The 18,800-nt window shown below is 32.8% G+C and overlaps 1 protein-coding gene across 4 annotated transcripts in view; it reads left to right on the forward strand.

Annotated features, from left to right (window-relative positions):
- The window catches only part of PTBP2 (polypyrimidine tract binding protein 2), a 78,088-nt gene extending 64,110 nt beyond the window's left edge, over positions 1-13,978 (forward strand). Inside the window, exons 9-14 of one of the 4 annotated variants that reach the window (XM_072834641.1) lie at positions 3,919-4,073; positions 5,542-5,575; positions 5,993-6,085; positions 11,829-12,045; positions 12,143-12,220; positions 12,386-13,978. In XM_072834641.1, the coding sequence (XP_072690742.1) occupies positions 3,919-4,073; positions 5,542-5,575; positions 5,993-6,085; positions 11,829-12,045; positions 12,143-12,220; positions 12,386-12,518 (710 nt within the window). In that variant the 3' untranslated portion in view covers positions 12,519-13,978. The remainder of the gene's footprint in view (positions 1-3,918; positions 4,074-5,541; positions 5,576-5,992; positions 6,086-11,828; positions 12,046-12,142; positions 12,221-12,385) is intronic. The other 3 variants (XM_072834638.1, XM_072834639.1, XM_072834640.1) reach the window with 3 other exon arrangements.
- The last annotated feature ends 4,822 nt before the right edge of the window (positions 13,979-18,800 follow it).

Here is an 18,800-nt window from a genome sequence, read left to right on the forward strand (position 1 = left end):
TTGAGCAGGGTAAAGAAGTAAGACCAAAAGAAATTCAATCAACTTTGGATACAAGTTTTAGAATGTGAAATGAAGTTACAAAACCAATTCTGCATCTTTAAAAATCATGGATAAAAAGGTCATAGTCAGGAGGAGCCTAAAGAGACATGACTAAATGTACTATGGGATCCTGGAACAAAAAAAGGACAGATAAACACCAAAGAAATCTGACAAAGTGTGGACTTTAGTTAATAATTATATGTCAGTATTGGCTGATTAATTGTAACAGTAACACCATACTAATACAATGTTAATAATAGAGGGAAAAGGAAAGGACCCAGGTTATATAGGAACTCTGTAGAATCTTCATTTTTTCTGTAAATCTAAAATATAAACTTTATTAAAAATCATAGATAGGGACACCTATCAGCAGTTGAGTGCCTGCCTTCAGCCCAGAGCATGATCCTGGAGTCCTGGGATCGATCAAATCCCACTTCGGGCTCTCTGCACGGAGCCTGCTTCTCTCTCTGCCTGTGTATCTGCCTTCTCTCTCCCTTCCTCTCTCTCTCTCTCTCTCTCTCTCTCATGTGAATAAATTTTTAAAAAATCATAGATAAATTTGTAAAACATCTTTCAGATCTATCACACCAAAAAAGACTCCAGACTTCATTTTCAGCTACCATTTTAAATTAATTTCATTTCTCTTAATTCTCAGTGATCATTTTTCCATGATGTCTTGATGTTTTGAATAATATTGTGCCAAGTTACCCCCGTTTTAAACTCAGATTTCAAGAAGAAAAGTATTTCAAAAACCATTGCCTTTAATATTTAAAGTTTCTTTGAACAAATTTTCTATCACCTTTGGATACGGTGAAGTTTTTCATGAGGTGGTTGAATTATATATTGACATTGTAGAGATGTATTTCAGAAGACGCTTTCTTGCAAAAATGAAGTATTAAACTTAGACTGTCGTTTAATCTATCAAATTTAGGTAAATTGGTATTTTATATTTCATGAATTAATAATTTTTCTTGAAATGTCAACAGGGAAAGATGAGTATAACAAGGACTTAGAACTTAATTCTGAAAGTGTCAGTAGTGTGTAATCTTGATAATGTCTCACGTTAAAAAAAATATACCCATTTATATTACAGCATTTTCTTTGAAATGAATAATTTTTTTTTTAATTCCTTAGTATTTCTTGAGAAACATACATACATCATACCGAATATACATGGCAGTGGTTCACAAAGTATCTGGAGATCTCTCCGGCTCTAACAAAGTCAAAACTGTATTCATGACAATATTAAAATGTTATTTGTCTTTCGACTTTTACTTTCACTACCATATGTTAGTCTGAAGGCTAATAGATAATAGACTATGTGATCATATGTTCTTTTTTTTTTAAATAAAAGTTCTTGATTTTTTGTTTCTGGTGTGTTAAATATCAGTTGATATACCCCAAATAAACAAAAGCTCTTTGTGGTCCTCAGTAATTTTCTAAGAGTGTAAAGGGGTGAGACCAAAAAGATTAAAAGCTTTTTCAGTATGGGGATACGAAGTTCAGGATTTTCAAGTATTTTAATAAACAGAAGATGGTGATAAGAGTTGAGATGTACAGAGAAAATGCTAGGAATTAGGAAATTTTTTAGATGAATTTTGGTAACTAATAACAATTAATTGTTCAGTTAATTTTTGGGGGGTTAGTCTACCCTGAAAATCGTTTGGTAAGTTGAAAATGAAACCAGAAATTAAACTGACTTAATTTTTTATTGTGGAAAAGAGATGCTCAAATGTCTTCTTAGATTTAAAAAAAAAAAATCTTTTATTCTTAAAAGAGAATTTGAGGATTGATACTGAACTTTTTTCTTCTGCATGCCCTGTATTGTCATTGGTGTTTGGGGCCATGGACTGGATCCCATTAAGACCAAGCAACTTAACAAAATTTTTAAGTTACTTTTTCTGTTGAAGAGTAGTGAAACAAGGGAATGATTTGACAGTGTAATGCCTAATCTGGAGTTTCTGCCACGATTGAATAATTGTGTTTATTTACAATAACAGCACAATAACAGCTTTAGTTGATTGCTATGTACATTGAGCCACAACTATCTGAAAATACTGAAGGAATGATATTTAAAGAAAGGACGAGGAGGGGTCATTTTCTAAGAGTATGAAGAAACAATACTGTGAGTGCATGTCTAAGAACGGGAAATACGTCTGTATACTTGTCATTGGCAGCAAATTAAGATATCTTTTAAATGTTAAATGGAAGTAACCTATAAAGTATAATGAGAGCTATGGTATTTACTGGAAGTTTGTAATGCTGTAGAATAATTGGTTAAAAAGATCCACACTGGTGGATCCAAAAAGGCATCAAAGACTACTAAAGACATGAGAAGTTTTCCTTTAATATTAGATCCTTGTTTCTTGGATTTACTTTTAAAATAAAATTGTTGAAAAAATAAATAATAATTAAAATGAATGAAAATTGGCCACCACTACCATGAGTTAATAATTGTTAAACCAGCGTGATGGTTTGTTAGTCTAGTGTCTCTTTTTTTATGTTGACTATTTTCCGTAACAAAGAGTAAAATCTAAAAAAGAAAATGGAGAAAGAAGAAAAAAAGGAATCTCGAAAAGTGGGTAGAAAGTACTAAAGTAAGCTCATCCACAGAAAGATTGCAACAAATATAATTCCACTGTTGAACTGCTCATAGAGAAGAGATAAGAAATTGGAGGGGGAAAATTTGTAAGTTAGAAACTGAAGAGATTAAGATTTGTGAATCTTAACCCTTCAGACTATCAATGAAAGATCATCATAGTTTCTATAAAGTAAAAAGATTAAAAAAAAAAAACTTGGCTAAAATATTAAGATACCTGAAACCAAAGGCAACAAGCACATCCTTTTGACATACACAAGAAGGCTGGTGGAAAGAGAAAAGAAGAAATAAAACGTGAACTTACGGGACAACAGTCCTAAGGGCCATTTCTATACAGGTATGTCATGAATTAACTTCATGTAGGTTGGTTGTTTCTTTTTAATGGGAAGGAGAAAAATACAATTCATTTCATTAGTGAACTAACATTTATTGAAATATAAGCTGGTATGTAAGAATTGAAGGGATGGAAGGATTTTGAGTTTATTCTTAATTAGAATGTGAATAAAAGATGGTGAGACAAAAGAATTCTCTCTAGAGAGCAAATGATTAGCATATTTTAAACAACAGACTGGAAAACAACAATAGAAATAAAGAAATGTTAAAACTGGTAGGGGAAAGGAAAAGACTGAAAGAGAAAGCATGCATGATACAGTGACGTTTTCTCAATCTTCCTACTGGGGAAATTTGAGAAATTTGTTGTGTGTGTGTTACAACTACATGAGTGTGAAATTAAGGCAAACAAACTTTGGTAAGGTTTTCTTCAGGTCATTTGAATGAATTAAATAATTCAGGGTGATGTGTCTCCAAGAGCTGAAGAACTTACGATATGTGTTTCAGAAGCTGTAATTGTCTGATTTCAAGTGAGTTTATGAAGAAGATAGCACTTGTCTAAAAAAGTGTTGAGTTACTGTTGAAGATGATATTTATTTTGGATGTGATTTCTTGCTGTAAACCATGGAAGTGAATTTTTCAAGTTTCTGACTTAGAAATATCATTCTTTATGCTTTGCTTTTCCATAGGAAATGGAATATTGTATATTTAATTTTTTAACATACTACAGGTATGTACCTTAGCCCTAATATTTAATGATTTCATTGATAACCAGTTAATTTTCTCTAATTGCTATATTATCAGCAAACCGTTTTTCTAAACGTTATAAAAATTAATTTTCAGGAACCATTTGGAATGGTCAGCCCTAAGCCATGCAGCCATCGTGCTTAAATTGGTTTTTGTAAACGACTTGTGTGTGTTTCGTAAAATATGCTTTATTTTAAAATTAGGGCTTCCTGTTGCAGCTGTTCCAGGAGCTCTGAGTCCTTTGGCTATTCCAAATGCTGCTGCAGCAGCTGCTGCAGCTGCTGCTGGCCGAGTGGGTATGCCTGGAGTCTCAGCTGGTGGCAATACAGTCCTGTTGGTTAGCAATTTAAATGAAGAGGTTAGTAAAATAATTTTCTAATGTTTATTCTTTAACTCCATTTCATTTGTGAAAGTTTCTCATGTTTATTTCATTTTGCACTTGCCTTTCTTTTTATGTACATTCATTAGTCAAAGTATTTTCTGTATGTTTCTACTTCTGAATAAAATCTATGTACTTGTTTAGGTAATATTTCCTTAGTCATATCTCTTTTTATATATATAATTATTATTATAATTATTATTATTATTATTTTTAATGTAACTACCTATTTTTCCTAAGAAAAATATGGTGAAGTACTATAGTATGGCTTTTTCTTTTTGTTGTTCTCAAAGGCAAATGTGATCTAATTTGCAGATTTTAACTGTAAAACAATTTTGTTCTTTGCCTTTTCTAATTATTTGCTTGTTCATTTCATGCTTATGTGTCATTGCATTTTTTTAAATCTTATTTTATGTGAACTACTCTAATACATTTTTCTTTGAAGGTTCTTCCAAAGATCTTGACGAGGCACTCTTCCAGTCTTTCTTAGTAATTTTTTCTTTGCAGTTATTAGTCATTGTCTTCTAAAAATATTTTTCAACTTTATCCCCTCCCCCCTTGTTAAATAAAATTTATTGCTGAGTTATTTTCTTTAGTTGTACATTTTATGTCTGGTATATTTTATTTTGATTGCTATGAAAGCTGGTATGAAATGTGGGAAGCTCAGTGTATCAGTTTACAATGTCTAATTTGAATATTTGTTTCATTTTTAATTGGCCTCTGTTAATACGAACATTAAGCTTATTTTATCATTTAATACTATTGTCATTCACAGTTCTGCATGCTAAAATGTTTGAATCAGAGTGCCTTTGTTTTTCTTTTAAGAATTTTGCCTGCATTTCATAACCAGCCATGCTTATGCAGTTAAAGTTCAAAGTTTAAAATTCCTGTGCATGCTTTTCCTTCCCTATGTTGAGATGAAATGCTGTAATTTACTCTTTGATATAGATGTACTTTACCCATATTTGTCTTGGATGACTACATTTTACTCAGTTTTTCTTGTACAGTACATAAACCAACCATTTTCTGACCAAATTCCTGCATTTCCTATGTACTGACCTATATTTTATTTTTTTTTTGTTCCCCAATTCCTTATTTTTTTCTTCTGCATTGCTGTTTCCCTTCCCCATTTCATCCTTTTCCCCTGTGTGTTCACCTTCCCTTTCCTTGTCTTTTCCCAAATGCCCATTCCCTTCCCTGTCTTATCCTTTATTTTCCTTGTCCTTGTCTTCATTCCCTGTCTCCATTCCCTATGTTCATGCTTCTGTGCTTGAACAAATGTTCCTCGGACCAACTTGCCCCAATTAACCGCCTTGAACCATGATCCATGACCACCTCACCATTCTGCGGGAACCACCCTTCGTTATGGATGATCTGTTCATCTCCGCTCTTCCTCGACTCTTCTCTCTTCTTGTCTTACGCTGCTTGCTCTTCTCTCCTTCTAAAGATGGTTACGCCCCAAAGTCTGTTTACCCTCTTCGGTATGTTATTGTTAGCACTATACTTTTATTATTGATTTGATTTTTGTTTCACCTTAATTCTTATTTGTAGCTAGCACTTTGGCTTAAAGTTGAATAGTAAATCTTTTGCTATTTTTCTTTGCTATTTAAAACTCTCCATAGACACAAAATTTGTTTTAATGCATGCTGATTTATTTTGCATGGTCTTTAATTTAATATCATTCACATAGCTTTGAGGGTTTATCAAAAGTTATTCTTTTCAAAATTCACTGTTCAAAATCTTGATCTTCTTTATTCATTTGTGAGAATGATGAGTTTGAATGCGTGATCATGTTGATGTCTGAATGTTTCATTAATATGTCAGAAAGATAATCTTGAGCTGACTTGCATGTAAAATTAATTCCATTTTTGGATTACCTCTCTGTGGCTCCAAAAAAGGTGTTTATGGAGATGTGCAGCGTGTGAAGATTTTGTACAATAAGAAAGACAGTGCTCTGATACAGATGGCTGATGGAAACCAATCACAACTTGGTAAGATTAAACTATGTGTTATCTATTACATCTTTAAATCTGTTAATAAAAACAAACCCTATTATGGCAGTAAGTGATTCTTTTTTTTTTTTTTTTTGATAGCCGGGTTCAAAATGTCATGTTAATTTTCATATTTTAACATATTTATACACGATGACCATGTTTGTATTTTCTCCTGTCCTCTTAACAATCCTCAAGTACAATCTAATGGAAGATTTGGCCTCCAAAATTGTAGTAATCGTTTCACATAAGAAGGGTAGCGTTTATATTAAAGATCCTTAGTATCTTTCTTTCCTGCTTACTCCCTGTAATAGAAGGTAACTGTTCATATAGTCCATGGAATCCTGATTAATGTGAAATTTTAATTCAAAATATTTGTCTAAACCTAGTATTGGAAAATGGAAAATGAGTCACATGGAAAATGTATTTTAGAGATACCAGATTTTTTACAGAATGAAGAACTTGTGCTAGACAGGCTGTTGTGTTAATCCCTTTTGGAATCTTAAAATGTACTTAAGTCCATTATACTTCCATTAAATATTTACGTTAATAAGAATGTATCATTTGATTCTATACACGAAGTCAGATCGCATAAATATGGTATACAGCTATGTATTCACAATGTGATACGACTGTAAATATTATGTTCTTAGCTTATAATTCTGTTCATTGAGATTTGGGCATGATGATGGCTCAAATTGGTTGCTTTCACTTTTTTTTTGAAATTTGTCACTTTTGATGTAAGGACTGTATTTTTGCTATTACACCCAATGAAATTCACAGACTTGAACGGTATGATATATTTGGTCTTTGGAAAGTTTGAATTTTCTTGTTTCTTACCAACTGTCATGGTAGCTCAGACAACACATAAAACTATACATCTGGCTCTTCACTTTTTAAAATGGAGATACCCATCTTTAATGAAAGATATATAAATAAAGAGTGCTAATCAGGTCCTAGATGCTTAGTAAATCTTTTCTTCTTTTGCTGTGTGTGCTCTGGTAGAGGTAGTCATGGCCATTGTTTTTATATACGTTGGTAAGAAGCATTTAACAAAGCTTTCTCAACTGTTTCATTTTTTTTTCTCATCAGTATGGGAGCTGTGGGGGTATTACCCTCATATAAAGGATATATAGTGGTTATGGTTGGGAAGTACCTGAGGTAGAATTTAACCAAGCTTTTCTGGATATTTTTTATGTAAGGACTATTTAAGGACTTCTGTCCTTCTGTCTTCTTATAAGGACACTAGTCTAATTAGATGAGGGCCTCATCCTTATGACCTCATTTAACTTTCATTATCTCCCTTAAAGTCCCTGTCTTCAGATGGTCATTTTGCAGGATTAGAGCTTCAGTATAGGACTTTTGGGAGAACACAGTTCAATGCATAATAGTACTTATAAAAAGCAGGGGTAAAAGATTTGCAAACTTAAGATCTTTGAAATAAAGCTTTGACATGATTTACAGTGTTTAAACTATTTTACAGTAAATTATTTCTCATGGCTAGATTTTGCTTTTTTGAAATCCTTATGATTCTAAAAATACGCACTCATACCATTGATGCCTTTAATATTGAAAAAATTAGTGAGACATTTGAAAATGTAATATGCTTTATTTTTGGGCCCTATTTTCCTTTTGGTTTTCATAGGACTCTATTTGGAAATAACTCATTTCATGATATAGGCAGGTTTTTTTGTTTTTTGTTTTTTAATGCCTAGGACATAGTATGGGGGAAATAAGGAGATTTAAAAGATACTATGGGTTTAAATGTGAATGAGATGGTTGCAAACCTTGGAGGCCATGTTAAATTGGATGTTTTAAGAATAATTTGTGTATTATTTTAAAATGACCTTTAACAGAATTCTGATAAAATCCCAAGGAGTAGTAGTTTTTTCATGTTAAACTGGTTTTTATTTAATGTATAGCTGCTTTCTCAAAAGTAAAGTTACTTAGTTCTTCATAATAGTCCTTGATCTACTAAGTTATCTCTCTCACAAAAAGATTTCAAGAGATCTTCCTTCCCAAGAGGAATTAGCAAGGAGGGAAATAGCAAATGTTATGGAATATAATGGGGAAACTATTTACTTACTTACTTACTTACTTACTTATTTATTTATTTATTTATTTATTTATTTATGATTTTATTTATTCATGAGACACACAGAGAGAGAGAGAGAGAGAGATAGAGAGGCAGAGACACAGGCAAAGAGAGAAGCAGGCTCCACTCAGGGAGCCTGATGCAGGACTTGATCCCAGGACTCCAGGATCACCTAGGGATCCCCAGGAAATAATAAATTTAAAATTTATGATAGAATCTAAGTCCCTATGCACCAGTAATAATAGCAACAACAATGTAAAGGAGTAAGTGCATCAGTCAAAAGATAGGTTGTCAGATCTGATTTTTTTTTTTTAAACTGGTTGCGAGAAACTTAAAAAGCACAAGGATGTGGAAAGGTTGAAAGAAAAGGGATATATATATAAAAGATAAATTTAGATCACCAGGAAGATAAAAAGAGTTTTTGGTGTGTGTATGTTTGGGGGGATGCCCCTAATGAAATAGCCTCAAAATATATCAATCATAAATGAATAGATAGAACTAGAGGGACTCTTGAGGAAATCTTCTCTTATAGGGAGAGATCCCAACACACCTTTCTGAATTAAGTCAGGCAGACATAATACAACAAAGATACAGTTACCTTAAAATTACACATGTATAGAACTACACACTTAACACTGTTTTTTAAGTACATTGGGGAACATTTACTAAAGCAGGCTTCAGTAAAGCAGAGAGTAAGTAACATATATTCTATTCTCTGTTGCACAATTTGAGTTAATAACAAAAAGATACATTTAGAATTTCCTAATATCTCATGGATCGAGGAAGTTACTTTAATGAGAATTTAGAATACTTAAAACTAAAATGATAATGAAAGTACTTACAAATTAGATATGTGTAGTACAGTGAAAGTGGTGTTTTGACAGGAGGTTAACTTTAAGAATGATGGTATAAACCCAAGGAAAGGATAATAATAAAGATAAGACTAGCAATCACTGGTATAGAAGACAGTTAAGAGAAAAAACAGAGCTAGAAGGTGGGTCTTTGAATAAATTAATAAAATAGACAAGTGAGTATTGAACTTGATTTTTTAAAAAGTGAGAGACAACACAAATAATACTCGGAATTATAAACTTCTCCTGTATATACTGTTATTCATTCATATCTTTTTTTGGTAAACATTTCTTTATTTTCTTTATTTTTTTTTATTTATTTTTCTGAAAGATAAATAAAGCAGGGGGAGCAGCAGAGGGAGGGGGTGAAGCAGGAAGCCCTGACATGGGGCTCTACCCCAGAACCCTTAACCCACTGAGCCCCACCCAGACGCCCCCATTAATACCTTCTTCAGAGATAAAGGGAAAAGTAAACAATTACATTCAAACAAAAGTGCCATTTCCATTGTGCAACATTGGCCTTTTCCTCTTTTATCATTGATGGCTTTGTCCATTTACACCGTATTTCTTGTAACCAGTTTCAGGATATCAGAGTCCTGTTATTTAAACTTGGTTCATCTTAAATTAGTAGTTCAAATAATCTACTGTTTCTTGTTTAATCATTATGTCTGCTTCAGTTTTTGACAAGCTTTTTTTAAAAAAAGTGTTTAGAAATTGTCACACTCAACCCCTCTTCTTCAGCCCTCATCCATTTGAGATTCCAATTGTTTTGTCAAGTCCGATGACTAGAATACTTCTCATTACCTATTTCCAGAGGTAGCTCTCTGGTTATTTTGCTTTATTTTAATCCCATTTCTCTATCATCCATCTCCTCTTGGTACAGGTACTGTCCCTAGGACTTTTTATTGTTATTTTCACCCTTCAGTGTATCACAGCTCAGCTGATTGTGCAATCTTTTCATAACTTTACAAAGCTGAACTAAGCATTCTTTATAACAGTGTGCTTCCTTATACCACTTTATTCCCTAAATTCATTCCTTATAATGCATTTGTATGAGCTAAGAGTACTTTATCATAAGTAATAGAATGATAGAACTTTAAAAATGTTTTGTAATTCAAGTAAGTTTTATAATAGCTTATATACCATGCCTATGAGTAATTGAATTGAATTTTGTAAGTGAAAATTTAGAAGTATGTGTGAAACGCAGTAGAACTAGTGAGAAAGAATTCAGGCCTGAGAGATGATTTTTTTCTGTTCGCCTCGGTTGAAAAAAAAAAAAACTAAGAAAAAAGCATTACAAATATATAACACTACAGTAAAAACAGTCAGGAAGAGTAAGCTTGTTTTTACAAATTAGAGAAGCTACAAGTGAAAAAAGAAAATACTGTTGGTTCTTTTCTGAATTGTACCTTATACTTTCATAGCATTTTCCTTTTCAGACCTGTTTTATATTTAACTGATTTATGTTCTATACAGGTAAGTATGATAAGATGCATGGGTTTAATAAATTCTGTGTATCTCTGGTATCAGACTATGTGCTGCAGTATACTAATCAAAAAACATTTTGAGAGTAGGGGTTTTATTCTCATTTCCCTGCTCTTCCATATTGCCTTTATCTCTCTACTGTTAATACTCTAATACTTTGAGTAGTCAAATCAGACGTCCAGTTTAAAGTATATGGCTTACGAAATGGTCTTCAGTTGTTCTGACTAGTGAGTAAAATGTGAAACGTAGAGAACTGTTCTGTAATCTCAGGCCAGTTCATTTAGCTTAAAAATAACCCAACTGTTACTTCAAGAATTAGGTATGTAATGTTCTGTGTTTAGGCACTGTGCTGTGTGCTGGGATAGAGACCGTGGTTCCTGCCTTCATATACTTTGCAGTGGGAAGGAGGATTTAGATAATTAAATTGTGATAAATTTTAAAAAGAAGTAAAGGGTGAAGGGAAGGCCTTTCCAGAGAATGATGAGAAAGGCTAGGAGGGATAATGAACAAGATGGGAAACTGGTATAGATCAGCATGCATACAGGGCTAAAGGTAAGAAAAACTAGCACTTTAAGGAGATAGGTTTTATGTAGTTCTAACTTAAAGTGCAAAGAAGTATAGTACTAAAATCTATAAGTTCCATGAGGGGGTAGGATGGTTCTTACTACTTGATTATCAGCACTACTAACAAAGTAGTTGGTATTGTTGTACATCCTCAAGAAGTATGTTCAAAGAGGCTGGGGAGATTTTATTCTTTAACATGGTTTTTGCCTTTCCTAGTCTGATCTGACCTTAACGATTTTAAGCAGGTAATGACATCAGATTTGCAATTTATAGGTCTCATCCAGCTGCTATGTGTAATAGAATGGATTGGAGAAAAGTAGAGCAAAGTCCAACAGTTTTGCAGGTCAAAACATTGTGACAGTGTAAAGCAGAGAATGGAGAGCTGTATTGAGGGATAATTAGGAGTAAGAAGAGTATCGTAGGACTTGGGAATTAGGTTATGGGGCAGAAGGGAGAAAAAGTTTTATAGATAAGTACTAAGTTTATTCAGCAACTAAGTTTATGATTTATCAGGATTGGCAAGGAAGAGAGAGATTCATAATCAGGATTTACATTTTATGAAAGAAACGAACTTTTTTGTCAAAATACTTGTTTAGTGCAAATAAATTTAAATCATCTTGTCAGTGGCTGTTATAAACTTGCCATTTATTTAAAAATCATAGAATTCAGTTATTTTAACTATTCTAAAAATTATTTTGCTTTGAACTGTGTTAATATTTTTTTAATAGGCATTTTTTTCTTTTTACAGCCATGAACCATCTTAATGGACAGAAAATGTATGGTAAAATTATTCGTGTTACTCTGTCTAAACATCAGACGGTACAACTACCTCGAGAGGGACTTGATGATCAAGGGCTAACAAAGGATTTTGGTAATTCCCCATTGCATCGTTTTAAGAAACCTGGATCCAAAAATTTTCAGAACATTTTTCCTCCTTCTGCAACCCTTCACCTATCCAATATCCCGTAAGTACTAAGCTAGAGTTTTCTAAGGGTATACATTATAGAAATAAAACATAAAATTTATTATTAATCTTCTTTTTTTTCCATCCAATTTTCCTAGTCCTTCGGTAGCAGAAGAGGATCTACGAACACTGTTTGCTAACACTGGGGGCACTGTGAAAGCATTTAAGTTTTTTCAGTAAGCAAGCTTTCTTGTCTCTAAATTAGTGACTTTGACAAAAAGTTTTCTTCAAGTAGTTTTTATCTTTTTTGTTTATGAAATTAATTCTGGAATAGGTGAAATTCAAGTATTTAAGCACTTCCTAATTTTTATGAAGTATCTAATTTCATAATTTTGTTTCAGAAGAGATCACAAAATGGCTCTTCTTCAGATGGCAACAGTGGAAGAAGCTATCCAGGCCTTGATTGATCTTCATAATTACAACCTTGGTGAAAACCATCATCTGAGAGTGTCTTTCTCCAAGTCAACAATTTAAAAAGGGGGAGGTGAAGATTGAGGGTGTATCACATTGTTTGGTGTCATCACCTATTGACTGTTCAGAAAAGTGGGGACCAGAGTTTGATTTTTTTGTTGTTGTTGTTGTTTCCTTTTTTTTTCCATGCTGTTATCATTCCTTGGTTATAAAATGAAATGGCATACATAAAGGCAGAGTTGTTAACTGCTGTATTTCATCTGTTCTATAGGTAGGCCATTTTTATTGTCTGTTTATAATTTTAGTTTAATTATACTTTCCTTTTTCAACTTAGTTGACATACGTGCCTTAAAAAGGAAAACTAGTGTTGCTATTGTGCATTTACTAGGTAAAAGGAATTGGTTGTCTAGGGCACATTGTTATATGGGAATTACAATATGTTTAGGCAGGGGTGTGTAAAAAGGTTAAGTTTTTGTTTCTCCTGCTTGGAACTTATTTTGAATTATTGGCTTGTCACATTTCTTTCTATTTAATCAAATAAGATACATGATACTGAAAGAATTAAAGCAGCATTTTTTAGTTTTTACTACCTTAGGCTTTATTGCTTTAAAAAAACATTGGCCTTTTGTATCTCACAATTCTGGTCTAGATTCAGTTATGAATGTAGGCATTAGTTAAAATTAACAAGATGCAGAGTATTAATTTCTTAAGACAACAAAGTGATTTCTGTAAGTTTGAGCCCTACGTGGAAAGCATTGTGGAATCTTAACCTTTTTGTACACACTCTTGTGGGACGTATCATATAAATGTCAGCACTAAGTAATGTCTTGTTTGTGGCTGAATATTTTTCGTAGATGTTTTTGAAGTTGACATGACTTACGTGCATTTAAATATATATTGCCATCCTTAGTTTGTAATTAAGATTTGGAATATGGTTGTGGATTTCTGAGCATGTGCAGACTGGTCTAGCTAGTTCAGGAACTGGTGCATGTATTTTTCAAAGATAAAGAAAGTGTACTGCGAAAATTTGCAGGAAGATTAATTTTGTGGCAGTTTTCTAAAACTGACAACCAGGTGGGACCAAAGTTTATGTGCCTTTAGTCTTAATTTACCTTGCATTGTAATATTCAGTTTTAATAAATCTTCAAAATATTTTGTATTTAGGAATAGATCTGACTTTAATAAAAACATGGCTCAGAATCTACAGGTCAAATTAATTTGAACAGTTCTTGTCAATCTGAATTGTTGATTCTGTTTAAATGACCAATACTTTTTGAAATTGATGTACTTAGTTTCAAGATTCATAGATTCTGTTATCTATGTAGACAGAATGGTCATGTATATTTTCTATTAGTTGAGTTTTTACATCTTTAGAAATGTAAAATTCAGTATAGTTTGAAAGCGGCACAATTAAAAATTAATTTTCTAACAAAGTTGGGAGGTTTGATGGTTGTTTAATTTCCTTTTGTGTGTACTCTGCTTACCTCTGTAGCATGCTCAATAAACACTTCTGTAGCTCTGTATTCACCTTTTCTGTCTTTCTCTGCTGCCTTTTCTCTTTCCTCTTCTTTGTTTTTCACTCCACTGTGCTTCTGAATTCATGTTTATTCTCTGCCAGGGTGGGAAAGGAGTAATAATATTATAATTCTATGGCTTTATACCATAAATAAATCTAGATGCTGTGAAAATATACCAGCTGGTTTTTTTTTAATTTAAAAGATAGTAACTGCTTTTCAGGAGGACACATATTAAACATTTCCCACCCTGTTATAATCTACTGCTTTAAAGACATAACTTTTATTGTATCTTGTTAATTCTATCTCTTTTGTTGTTGTTGTTTTTTTTCCAGTAGATTTATGCACTAATAGATCTTTTGGATTTGCCATGCTCTCTTGCTGCAGTTTCATCTTTCATCTTTTGTGTCTGCTAAAGATTTCTTACTAATCTTAGATTACCTTGCGATTTTTAACAAAGGGTATTAGGTGTTATTGGGAAGAAACTTTGTCTTGGGTGGGCAGAAGATACATTCAGGTAATTTGTGATGTTATAACTTCCACTTTTTTTTTTTTTTAAAGGAGTTCAGTTAGGGGGCTATTTGTGTTATTCATATTTTTGGTTACTTTTAAAAAATAGATATATTGGTGTCAGGTAACTTCAGACTTTAATACATGTTCCATTGGTTTGTTTTGTTATGAAATAACTGAGAATTATGCAAAACTCGTACATGGCGAATAAACAAATGAAGGAATAGGAAATAACTTTAAATGTGCCATATTAATACAACAATTCAGTTATCTCAAAAAAATATAGTAAGCGAAACAATTGTTTACATTTGAGTCAAGAACATTGGGGTTATTTGGAAGCTAGACGATCTTATATTTTTTCTTCTTAAAGTAGGATTGTACTACAGAAGCACTCAAAGCAACAGCAGATGTGCCTCTAAAGTATGTAAAATCCAATACCATGGCTAATGAATAGTAATTGAGCAAAGTTTCTCCTGAGTGAACCTTTTTTCTCAGTATTGGGTGGTGGTTGAAATATCTGAAATATAGGTGTTTAGCTACCTTTCAAGTATTCTTTGTGGCTGGCTTTGGGTTGGAAGAAGTCCTGAAATGTGTGTAGGAACTGGGTTGCTCCAGTTGCTGAGCTGGGGAGAGTTCACAGTACCTCTGATGGGGGATGACCAGACACCAAAGTTCTTCCTGCCCGGGAGGTAGAGATTCTTCAGTCTCTTAGAGTGCACTGTGGTAACAAACAGCCTTCCTTCCAAAGCACTAAGTCAGTGAAGTGGTAATTTTGACATTGTAGAATATTTAAAACTTGGTACATTAAATTAATTGAGTCCTTGTCCTGTGTATAAATTGCTGAAGTGCTAGGTGAAAATAATGTCAGCATCATCATCATTACCATTATATGCCTCAGTCTTTTACAGTGAACTAGCTAACAGTGAAGTGTTCTTAAGACTTAGTTGCTTCGTAATAGAGGCCTTACCTTGAATATGTAGAAAGGTAGTTTTTTGTTTTTTTTTTTCTGACTAAGCTAGAAAAACTTGTGGTTTTTTTTGTTTCGTTTTGTTTTTTTGACATTAGGATTTGGAAATGGGTTTCAAAGCACCTACTTAAAGAATGGGTTCATATATATTTAATTTTATATTTAACGCTAGAAATGTAATGTAGCATTTGAAAGCCACTAAGAATATCTTGGCTTAACCAGGAAGGGTAACATATCATTCTCTTTATTATGTTAGGAATATACTAACTCACATTTTGAGGCATTTTAAGATAAGGTTAGTCTAATCAAATTACAGTAAATTTACTTTGTTCCTTAGTTCTGTTTGGATTACCATATAGTTTCTAGGCAAAGGACAAGTCACTTTCTAAGCCTCAATATCTTTCATCTATAAAATGGATGCAATAAATTCTGCTCTACCCACCTCACAGAATTTTTGTGAAGCTCAAACAGGATAAACACAGAAAATCTGTGTAAATGGTAATCTGCTATGTAGGAGGAAGTGTAACAACGCCACCGTTTTAGGACTACATGCCAGATTAGCATGTAGTACGCTTACCCACAGTAAATCATATCCTATTCCCTTTTTTGCTACACGGAAGTTTTTTAATGGTCTAATTTTATTTTAAGTGTCAGTCTGGTTAAAGAAAAAAGATGGAGAATGCAAGTATATATTGCATCCCAAAGCCAAATGAAAGGAGAAGGGTTTATTAGTCTTATATTTTCAATTTGAACTATTTGATAGCCCAGTAATTGAACATAGATACATATTTAATTATAGGTTCCACTTAAAAATGAGATTTTTTTTAAAGTATACAACTTTAAAGATTGCTGTGAACCTTGGCAGTAATTCTAACACTTAAAAGACTTTGAAGGCTGTGAAAGGATCTTCTCTTGACTAGAACAAGAATTCAGAGTTTCCTCACTGACTTAATATTATAAAATGGAACATAAATCTAAAAACATTTGTTCATTCAGGAAAAGGGTACAACACTCTTTAGTGAAACTGAGCATACATAGGTTTATTGTGGCTAAATAGGTTTCTAGAAAATACTAATTTTAAGCCACAGTATTAGAATTTATTATCAAAAATCTTAATTTTATAGTTGTTTACTCTTCTAAATATACTCCCTTTAAGGTTCTTTTTTTATTTTAGATTTTGCAAGTGTACATGTGATTATTCAAATTAAGAACATAAGCGTTCAGATATGCAGAATACCGAGAAAACCTAATGAACACCTATGAATTTAGCACTGATTCTTTCACACGTAATACTATCCATACTTTATAATTTTAATATATGAAATAAAACCTTACAGATTGAACTGACATCCCTGTGTATTTGATCTAGTCCCTACATCATCCCTTCCCCAGAGGTAATCATTACTTTGGTGTTTGTTTTTATTCAGTAGTTACTTTTCAAAGGGAATTTGTTCTGTAATTGTGTGTATTCTGTAGCCCAAACTTTGTTTTTCTATCTAAATACTGCGCATATACTCTAATACTCATGATGTTTGGATGGTATATTTTGTCATCCAACACACAAATTACAATTTTTAAAGATTGAGATATTTGGACATCCATATTCTCCTTATGAAATGTCATGACATAACCAATTTTAGGAAGGTTTTTAAGTCCATTCCTTTTTTTTTTTTAATAAATATTGAATAAGTTGTTGGATCTTAAGTTTCTCCTAATGTAAAGAAGGATGTGAAAAGTAAACGAACTATTGCTATTATCTTAAAAGCTGAGATTAGGTGTAATATACTTAAATACAAATACATCCTTTCTAGCTTCCTATTATAACCCCCCTTCTTGCAACTTTAAGAGTACTTGGCATTTTTGTTTTCATCCCCTTAATTGGTGTTAATGTTGTATAGGATTTTTTAGAGAAGGAATGTTACTTTTTATTATGAAACATTTCAAATATACAAACAATAGAAGACTTTAACTCTCATCAGTCAGCTTCATTTACCAACACTTTGTTCCTCTACCCACTTCTCACTTCCTATAGTAAACAAATCCCAAGTATATTTCATCATCAGACTTCCTACTTTCCTTGCATTGTATTAGTCACTATTCTGTAATGTCTAAGCTAGTCTCACTTGTCAGCAATACAATTTCTTAAGATCTTAGAACCTTGCTACTAAAAATGCAAGTCCCAGACCAGCAGCAATTAGTATCACCTGGGAGCTTATTAGAAACTCAATCTCTGGCCCTGTCTCTGACCTGCTGAATACATTTTGATAAGATTGGCAGGTGAGATCCATTTGGACATTGAAGTTTGAGAGGCACTCTCTAACAGAATACACTTTTTTTCAGTTTCATGAAAGCTTAAAATGTGTTTTTTTTTCCCTGAGTGTGAAAATTTTATTAGTAATTTTAAGTTACTCAGACACAAAAACTGTTAATAACATTAAGGGATAACTGTAGAACTGAAAAGGTCCCTATATGGTAGTTTCTAACCTCATTTTAAGTATAAACTTCTAGAAAAGTCGAAGAGTTGAGCAACATTTTTCTTTAACTTACCTGTAATTAGAATACAGGTCCCAATCCAGTCCTCCAGTGTGTTCTACCAAGTAAAGAAAATATAGGCCCGCTGCTATTCCTAAATTAAATCTAATTTATTGTACAAGTTAATAGATAAATAGCTAATAATAGAAATCAATATTTTTAATTTAGTACTCTGTTAAATTTAGCTTGACAGGGAAAGAAATTCCATGTGAATTGATTTTAAGTGATTAGAAATTAACACTTTTTAAAGAGCTGACTCTATTATAGTATAATAAAACGATGCCCTTGGGTCATGTTAGTAAATAGGCAACTTTTCTACTCACTGAAATGCTTCTTAAATCCATTTCCCTGACTCTAATTGGATAGTAGATTCATAGTTGAAATACCTAAGCTTCACCGAGTGATACTTGCTGAAACTCTCATAGTTAAAGCTGTGGTATAAATACAGATTGAGCTTTGCCATAGCATGCCTTCAGGGACCCTTACATACCTTTAGTGTAGTTTGTAATGTTCTGGGGCCTAGCAGTTTCCTCCAGTGTCCTGTCTTGCTGAGTATTTCCTGCTTACCACTACTATTGCTGTCCCTAAATCTTGTTGCTGCTTTAGCTGTCATTTACACTTTATTTCATTTCTCACCCATCCTCTTTTCTTCTTTGCAATTAAGTTTCTTGCTCCTGTGACTTTTCGTTTTTATAACCATAACCAACCGATCACACTATTCCTTTTTACTGCTGGTTAATGAACGGACGAATGATAGTGCATTGTATGTAATATTCAGATGTTTTCCTATTTTTTGTCTGGTTCAGCTTAAAATCCTTCTGC

Source organism: Canis lupus, chromosome 8, assembly GCF_048164855.1.
Source record: "Canis lupus baileyi chromosome 8, mCanLup2.hap1, whole genome shotgun sequence".
Lineage (NCBI taxonomy): Eukaryota > Metazoa > Chordata > Mammalia > Carnivora > Canidae > Canis > Canis lupus.